At 43.6% G+C, this 8,951-nt stretch overlaps 2 protein-coding genes across 3 annotated transcripts; one reads left to right on the forward strand and one right to left on the reverse strand.

Annotated features, from left to right (window-relative positions):
• Positions 1-1,046: 1,046 nt before the first annotated feature.
• Positions 1,047-5,434, forward strand: hmgb1b (high mobility group box 1b). 2 transcript variants are annotated; one of them, XM_054793184.1, is made up of 5 exons: positions 1,047-1,317; positions 2,373-2,527; positions 2,598-2,743; positions 3,766-3,940; positions 4,823-5,434. In XM_054793184.1, the coding sequence occupies exons 2-5, from the start codon at positions 2,381-2,383 to the stop codon at positions 4,958-4,960; spliced, it is 606 nt and encodes a 201-aa protein (XP_054649159.1). In that variant the 5' UTR covers positions 1,047-1,317; positions 2,373-2,380; the 3' UTR covers positions 4,961-5,434. The 2 variants fall into 2 exon arrangements, with proteins under 2 accessions (XP_054649159.1, XP_054649160.1); XM_054793185.1 differs by lacking the exon at positions 1,047-1,317 and adding an exon at positions 1,755-1,860.
• Positions 5,435-7,876: 2,442 nt separating this feature from the next.
• On the reverse strand, positions 7,877-8,722 carry LOC129191441 (olfactory receptor 52N1-like). Its single transcript, XM_054794809.1, is given in 4 exon segments — positions 7,877-7,905; positions 7,965-8,276; positions 8,279-8,441; positions 8,630-8,722. Coding segments are annotated over 4 exon segments (597 nt in total).
• Positions 8,723-8,951: the final 229 nt, after the last annotated feature.

Raw genomic sequence — 8,951 nt, forward strand, 5'->3', positions numbered from 1 at the left:
ACTAAGATATATGAGTGATAATTATATTGCTTGTTAATTTATGTACAGTTCCAACACCATCACACTACCACCTCCATATTTTACTGTTGCTGTGATGTTCTTTTTCTGAAATGCCAGATGTAATGGGACACACACCTTCCAAAAAGTCCAACTTTTGTCTCGTCAGACCACAGAGTATTTTCCCAAAGGTCTTGGGGATCATCAAGATGTTTTCTGGCAAAATTGAGACGAGCCTTAATGTTGTTTTTGTTCAGCAGTGGTTTTGGTCTTGGAACTCTGCCATGCAGGCCGTTTTTGTCCAGTGTCTTTGTTATGGTGGAGTCATGAACACTGAACTTAACTGAGGCAAGTGAGGCCTGCGGTTCTTTGGATGTTGTTGTGGGGTCTTTTGTGACCTCTCGGATGATTCATGGCTGCACTCTTGGGGTCATTTTGGTTGGCAGGCCCCTCCTGGGAAGGTTCACCACTGTTCCATGTTTTGGCCATTTGTGGATAATGGCTCTCACTGTGGTTAGCTGGAGTCCCAAAACTTTATAACCTTTTCCACACGAATAGATCTCAAGTCATCTCATGGTTTGGATTGTTTTTCTCCAACTAAATGTATTTTATTGCCATTTTCTAATGTCCACAAATAATAGACAAGTATAGACAGTACAAATAATTGTAAGATAATTTAAAAATGATAATTAATTATAAATCAGATACCAATGTAAAAATTGATGTACTAATAATCCACACGCTTTTATTTCCAGTTTCTCAGTTCATCCATTGGATCCAATAGTCTCATTGCTGTGCTGCCATCCGCAGCCACTAGGGGGCATATTTGATTGTACAGTCGATGGGATTTGCTATGATGTGCTGAGACGTACATACCCACATTTTTTTATTCATTTCTTCTCTCATCTGTTACTTTTTCTGAGTCCTTTTTGCCATTTCTGAAGGAATTGCAATAAATTCACGTTTATTTTACCGGCGCAATTGCTGTAGTTGTATCGCAATAATACCACGTGATTTACCAGCGTTATCTTTCTATTCTTCTTTTCCTTTGCGCGCTTTTTGCACCCGCTAAAGTTCACTACAACCGGCTGCTGTTGCCATTCAAGTTTAGCGCCACACTGTCCGGCTGCAGACAACCAACCGTCCCATCAGTGGAAGTGTCTGCTTGCCCAATTAGACACTCCCGGCGCTCGGCTGCAGCCAATGTCCGCCAGTCAGGCTACTTAACAATCAGGATAAACACACAAGCATCCCTGCGCACTCACCGTGCTTTTTGTCCCATTGTCTTGAGACGTAGCGACACGCAGCTGTCCTCCAGTGGTAAGCATCACCTGTCACCTTGTGTTTCATTGGGGTTTTTGTGTGCAAAAGTGAACGTGCAACCTGCAATGCATTGTGTTGCACGTGTAAGGTTAACTTGTGCGCGCGCGCGTGTGTGTGTGTGTGTGTGTGTGTGTGTGTGTGGAATAGGTTTAATTTGAATGACAGCGACAGGATAGGAAGGATGCTAGCAGGAGCGTCACACATCTGCATGCATGCATGTGTGCGTGTGTCACTTGTCTTTGCAAATGTCCCCGACATTAATAGTGTCCAGGGGAGACTGGACTCAAGTGAGGGAAGGGGTGACTCCTCCCTCGCCATGTCAACACACGCTGCGGGTCAGCGTAACGTCCGTCATTGTGTCACTGTGAGGCGCTAGCTAGCTAGTATAGTATGCTAGTAACATACTATGCTATGTTAGCCTAGCCTGGCAGCAATAACTGTTTAATGTTGGCAGTGACGCCAACAAGGATGTGACGGTAGCAGACCGCTCGCCACAGGCTTTGCTATCCTTGCCGCCTTTTTAACTTAATTTTCTGTATGGTGAGAACATGGCGTTGACGCGAATAAAAGTAGTTTTAATCCCCGCTTCCTTAGCATCGGTGCTAACAAATAGCGTCGATGGTAATACGCTGGAGGCCATTTTATTCACCGGTTGGTGTTAGCATGTCCGCTAACAGCTAGCGCCGATGCTAATAAAGCTGGAGGACACAAAGCGCTAACGGTTAAGGGGGAGCTAAGGCTAATGTCTTTATTAACTACCTCCAAGGCCGGCAACATTTTCCTTCACGTCTCTGAAGCGCCCCTGAATGCATTACTGGATGATGCCTATTAAGTAGCAAAGGAGCTTGTAACTGTAAATTATGAATTAATAATGCAGCATCATGGTGGTCTTATGTACAAAGGCTCATCAAACCCCCCGCCTCCCCCCACCATCCGCATTAAACAATAGACAAAGACCAGACGATGGCACACATTTACATATTGCCTGTGCCCCTCCAGTCTAGATTGACGTGCATTTGAATCAGAATCATTGTTTTCCTCCTTGTGTTCAGCATAAAAGATGGGCAAGGATCCAAAGAAGCCCCGGGGCAAGATGTCCTCCTACGCCTACTTTGTGCAAACATGTCGAGAGGAGCACAAGAAGAAGCATCCCGAGGCCAGCGTCAACTTCGCAGAGTTCTCCAAGAAATGCTCTGAGCGATGGAAGGTAGGGGCGCCTGCTGTTATCTTAACAGTTGTATTCTTACAAAAGTGATGTTGTTTTTCCTTTTTACCAGACGATGTCCCCCAAGGAGAAAGGCAAGTTTGAAGACATGGCCAAGCAGGACAAGGTGCGCTACGAGGCGGAGATGAAGAACTACATCCCGCCTAAGGGCCAGAAGATGAAGCGGTTTAAGGACCCCAACGCCCCTAAGAGACCTCCGTGAGTACACTTTATTAACAGCATAAGTTGGGGGGGGGGGTGATATTAAGCCCCTTTTGCTCATTTTTTTGGTTAATTTAATTTCCACAATGTCTTGCGGGCTAATTAAAACATGAGCTGCGGGCTGCAAACGGCCCTGGGCTGCACTTTGGGCACCTCAGCCTTAAGCCGTCCTGGGGGGTCATTGTGGTGTTTATTGTGAATGGAAATACAGTGAGAGGATTTAGTTTGTAGACATTTTAGACTTCTTCTCTTTGTGCCAGAAGGTAGTATTTTTAAATTGATGTTAGAATGCGATGCTGCTCAAAGACAAACACATTTGTTCCTCGTGACCAAAAAAGTCTCATTTTGAAAACGCCGTTTGTCTTCACAGAAGCTTGCTTGTGTGATCCTTTTTTAAATGAAATTTCAATTTTACTACTTGCCTTTAGTATGCACTTTTACATTTGTCCACCAGATGGCACTATCGTGTCCCATTTAAAGCGTGCAGCAAACACCTTTTTTGCTGTTTTTCTGAAATGATGGGTGTGAGTCTCTGTTGATGATTGAAGTGGTGTTAAAAAGTGTATTTTTTTTTATTATTTTTATTGTAGCCTTGTATTTTTTCCCAATGAAACAGTTACCTCTGAAGCACAAGCAGTTGTAAAAGACTGACTCATTTAAAGTGGAGGGGAAAAAAATAATATTTGATATTTTGATTGTATTTTTTGTGAAGCTGTCATTGTTTGTCCTGCGGGAGAAATGAGAACATTACAGAGCAGATGAAAGTGCTGGTTTGGTGGCATCTTGTAAAAATAAAACGTACGTTGGAACGTCCTGAGGTTTGCTCCGCACGGCTCCATCCTGCCAAAGCGCCTCATGACATCAGCCTTTGCCGTTGTCAATCTAGCCGAGACTCGACAGCGCCTCTGGTGGTGAGGAAGCGCCACTGCTGCGTCCTGTTTTCCCCTCAGTTGCTTCAAGACTCGATCGGGACGGATCCCCGAGCGCTCACTCGGCCTCGCTTTTGTGCCGCCTCGCAGGTCCGCGTTCTTTCTCTTCTGCGCGGACTTCCGCCCCAAGGTCAAGGGCGAGAATCCGGGGCTGTCCATCGGCGACACGGCCAAGAAGTTGGGGGAGATGTGGAACGGCTCGTCCATGGAGGACAAGCAGCCATACGAGACGAAGGCGGCCAAGTTGAAGGAGAAATACGACAAGGTGAGCGCAGAGGGGAGGGATTGGGTGTGCTCTTTTTTTTTGAAAATCGTGTTTTATTTTGAAAAGTAGGAACCAGAAACGCATCATCAATATGACAGGTTTGTAAGAACGTGTCAATGGGATGTGGGGTTTATTTAAAATGAGCTGAAGGATAAAAGGGTTATATGTGCCCGCCTGTCGCCCACAGTCAGCTGGGATAGGCTCCAGGCTTTTGAAAAACAGCTGGGATTGAATGCTTTAATACAGTGATCCCCAACCCCCCGGCCATTTGGTACCGGGCCGTGGGTCATTTGGTAACTGGCCACACAGAAAGAAAAAATAATTTCCATTATTTTTTTAAATATTTTATTTTGAAAAGTGGCTCTGTTACATCCGTGTCACTTGACACATGTCCATTGTGCTAACTTTCTCTCTACTGCTGCTGTATTTGTACCATTTTTCTTTCACCTCATATTTGGTGTAAATGCTGATACTATGTGGGAATGCATGAAGGTAAGTTTGATGACTTATTGAGTGCTAATGTGCACATTTGTCTCAAGTGAATTCATGCTAGCACACTGCCTTTTAGCACACACGTCAAACAGCCATGTCATCATCTCTCTGGAACACTCCAGGCTTGAACTGGTGGATGGTGGATCGACATTCATTTTGTGCTTTTAATGTGATGTTGTTCATGTCTTAGTTTTACACAATACATCAGAAATAAGATACATAAGGTCGCTATAATGTACAAACACCACCCACCCCGTTCCGCGGGAGATTTGTGGGAACACAAGCCGGTCCCTGGATGAAAGAATGTTGGGGACCACTGCGCTAATCAACATGATTTTTCTTTTATCCACTCTTGGAAGTGAAAATGTCCGTAAAACTGTGTTCCCATAGGACATCGTTGCCTACCGCACTAAGGGCAAAGTGGATCCGGGCTCTGCTGCAGCTGCTGCAGCGGACGATGAGGAGGAGGAGGAGGACGATGACGAGGAGGGAGAAGATGAGGATGAAGACGACGAGGACGATGAGTAGTTGGCGTGGAAGGAAGGAGGGAGGGAGGGGCGGGGACCTGAGTTTGTTGATGCCGTATAACCAACCACAATGTACTCCAGCCGCCATGTTGACGTCAATGATGTGTATATTTCATGTTTTTATGATGTACTGTACAGTGTTAAAAAAAGAAAAAAAGACAAAAACAAAACCACATATCTTCCCTTTTGGGACTTTTCTGGTGGTCCTTCTTTATCCTTGCCGTACGCCGGCAGCAGGACAGTATTAGTCTTTAGGTGTTCCCACTCAAAAGGGAGATTTCTGAGTTGATTGTAACATATTGTTTGTTTTTTTTGTCACTTTTTTCATGTGCCATCCCGGTATTTGTATTGTCATTTGAAAACCACTCCAATACCAAGTGCAGCTGTTGACATTCACCAATATGTCCTCGTTCATTGAATAAATGTTTTTCTGTTGTTTTTTTTTTTTTAAAGATGTCATTCTTTGCTCCCTCTCCTTCTTCTCATCCTTTTCTGACTTGATATTTGCTATTTATATATAATATTAGTCCATATTTGGAAATGTATTTATGGTAGTCAATATATAGCAAATATACAAAAAACAAATTCATACAACAGCAGTAAACATTGGACACATTTGAAAGGGTTCATTTTGTCGTAGAAAGTCACACAGATTTCTTTGCTTGTTCAGCGGGTTGTCAGCAATGGTCACACAAGAAAGGCCGCTTTCATCAACAAAACAAACAAAAATAGAAAGTGAGTGCAGACATGTTCTGTTTCTGCATTTTGTTGACAAAGTGCACCAAAAAAATGCAATTTTCCTAGAAATATGAGGAGACTGGATTTGTTGCATTTACTTTATGACAATTGTTTTCTGACTGATCACATGTAAAAATAAAAATGCATGTCATGTTACACTAAAAGTGACATTATGACAATAAATGAAATCAAATATGAGGACAGACAAAATGTAAAGTGCTTCTTACATCATGGCAGATGAAATTAGGAAAATATTCTCATTTTTCCAGCAAAGCGCACAAGAAAAAGCAAACTGATACTTGCTAAGAACGAGCACAGACAAAATGTAAACTATTTGTTTAATGTGAGTTATTTTCCTCCTGATCACGTAAGGACAAAATGTTAAATGATAGAAAAAGGTGCATCAAAGCTGATGAAGTCTAACTAGTTAGCATTTTTCAGCAAAGTGAGCCACAATTTGCCATAAAAAAAAAACAAGCAAAATGATACCTAAAGAAAAAATAAGCAAAGATAATTTAAAAATATTTCAATAACTCTATTACACTTTTCTGTGTGTTATTTTCAGAATAATCACATAACGACAACATTTTATATTACAGAAAAAAAGTGCATCATGGCAGATTAAGAAAATGTTTGTAATGATTCTGCATTTTTTTTCAGCAAAGTGTGCCAAATAATTCCATTCAAAAAGTTAAACTTTCATAGATTATAGATTCAGGGCCCACAATTTAAATGATTTCAAGTATTTATTTGTTCATAGCAAGTTCATAGCTAAGGAGGCTGGTTGTTCACAGAGTGCTGTGTCCAAGCATATCAATGGAAAGTCTAGAGGAAGGGCAAAATGTGGCAGGAGAAGATGCACCAGCAAAAGAGATGACCGTGGGCTTCAGCGGATTATCAAACAGGGAAGATTCAAGAATCTGGCAGAGATCCAGAAAGAGTGGAATGAGGCATTCAGACGCATCCGGGAGATGGGCTACAACTGCCGGGTTCCTCGGGTCAAGCCACTTCTGAACCTGAGCCAACGTAGGAAGCGTCTCCACTGGGCCAAGGAGAAGAAGGACTGGACTGTTGGCCAGTGGTCCAAGGTCCTCTTTTCCGATGAAAGTAAAGTGTGTCTTTCATTTGGGAATCAAGGTCCAAGGGTTTGGAGGAAGATGGGTGAGGAACAGAACCCAAGCTGCCTGAGGTCCAGTGTGAAATATCCACAGTCTGTCATGATTTGGGGTGCAATGTCCGGTGCAGGTGTTGGTAAACTCTGCTTTCTTAAATCCAAGGTCACCACAACAGTCTTCCAGAATGTTTTAGAGGACTTCATGATTCCTTCTGCTGAGGATCTGTATGGAGATGCAGATTTCATCTTCCAGCAGGACCTGGCCCCTGCCCATACCGCCAGAAGCACCAAAACCTGGTTTGATGCCCATGCCATCACAGTGCTTGACTGGCCAGCCAACTCACCGGACCTAAACCCCATTGAGAATCTATGGGGTATTCTCAAGAGGAAAATGAGGGGCACCAGACCCAACAACAAAGAAGAGCTGACAGCAAGCATCAAGGAAATCTGGGCTTCCATAACTCCCAGGCAATGCCACAGGCTGATTGCTTCAATGCCACGTGGCATCGAGGCAGTGATTAAGGCAAAGGGATTCCCAACCAAGTATTGAAGATTGACATATCGTTTTGAAAGTACCATATTTTGATTGATTTGATGTGATCCCAATTTCTTTTTTTTTTCCTGCAAAAACTGAGAAGTAAATGGTGATTTCTTCACAGTATTCTAATTTTCTGAATTCCTGTTTTAGTGGGTTTTATGAGCTGGAAGCCCAAATTATGTAAAAATAAACAAATAAACACTTGAAATCGTTTAAATTGTGGGCCCTGAATCTATAATCTATGAAAGTTTAACTTTTTGAATGGAATTATGGAAATTAAACAACTTTTCCACGACATTCTCATTTTTTGGAAAGGGTCTGTACATGAAAATGTCAAACTACAGAAAAACGTGTATCACAGCAGATGAAATTAGGAAAATATTTGTATTTTTCAGCATAAAAGAACAAGCAAAGCTAATCATGAAATAAAAGTGGGAGTGGGAATAGACGGCATGAACTTCACACACTTTATGAGCTGAAAAGAAAAGCATCATAGCTTCAGTAGACGTCACTGTGCTCCTACTTTCCTAACACAGAATTTCCTCTTCAGCTTCTCCTTAATACAAGATACAAGAGAGTTTCATTGTCATGTGCATAGTAAAACAGCAGTTATACCATGCAATGAAAATCTTATGCCGTGTGTTTTGGAGCAGTAGATGAGCGGGTTGATGGCGGCGGGCCAGAGACTGTACATCATGACCATGATGGTACGAGCGGGCACGCTGAAGGTGAAGGTGAAGCCCACGTTGTTGGCCACGTACACAAAGCACCTGGGCAGGTAGTAGAGACCCGTGACCAGCAGCTGCGGCGTGCATGTGGACAGCGTCCTCATGCGGCCATTGGCGCCGGACATCCTCGTCACGGTCACGATGATGACGAAGTAGGAGAAGACGACAAAGGCCAGAGGGAAGAGCAGGCTGAACATGCCAGGCTGAAGGCCGCTATCTACACCTTGTACATGTTCTCGCAGCCCGGCGCCGTGATGGCGATGTGGTCGCAGTAACACTGCACGATCACGTTGGACCCGCAGTACGGCAACGTCACGGCATCCAGGGCGATGCCCACGATCCACGAGGTGGATGAAAAATGAAACTAAACTAAAAATGAAACTAAAACTAAAATGAAAATATTCCCACCTGCTGTGACAAGGAAGACATGGGAGCGTAATACTTTGGGGGGAGGCCTGGTCACATTGTGGTCACATCCTCCCTTGGTCTTCACGCTGCAAAGAGAACGTACTCGTTCCATGTTTGAAAGCAGACCAACAAAGCATATCGCACCTTGTCAAGCCCATCCTTGGGAGTCCAGCAGCATCTCCTAATCTGCCCAATGAGCCCCTCTTTTATGGAAACACCTCCCTCCCGGTGGATCATCGTCCCACTTGAGCGTCAGCAGTTGTGGCTGTAGGCAACCTCCTCTTGTCGTTTTTGTGTGAATTCCAAACCACGGATATTAGCTGCATTTAAAGTATCTACCTCGGCATGCACTTTAAAATGAAGCGTGTTCCACTTGTGGCACAGTTGTTTACAATGAACTCATTTAATCCCAGCCAGTTTTCAAAGACAACCCTTCAGGCGCGGCCATTCCAGACCGTTTGCACCA

This window comes from Dunckerocampus dactyliophorus, chromosome 12 (assembly GCF_027744805.1).
Source record: "Dunckerocampus dactyliophorus isolate RoL2022-P2 chromosome 12, RoL_Ddac_1.1, whole genome shotgun sequence".
Taxonomy (NCBI): Eukaryota; Metazoa; Chordata; class Actinopteri; order Syngnathiformes; family Syngnathidae; genus Dunckerocampus; species Dunckerocampus dactyliophorus.

Excerpts from the sequence above, each read along its gene's own strand:
- hmgb1b (XM_054793184.1), top strand. The coding sequence starts at position 2,381 with ATGGGCAAGGATCCAAAGAAGCCCCGGGGCAAGATGTCCTCCTACGCC. Across the intron at positions 2,528-2,597 it reads AATGCTCTGAGCGATGGAAG|ACGATGTCCCCCAAGGAGAA; the intron begins GTAGGGGCGCCT and ends CCTTTTTACCAG. Across the intron at positions 3,941-4,822 it reads TGAAGGAGAAATACGACAAG|GACATCGTTGCCTACCGCAC; the intron begins GTGAGCGCAGAG and ends GTGTTCCCATAG.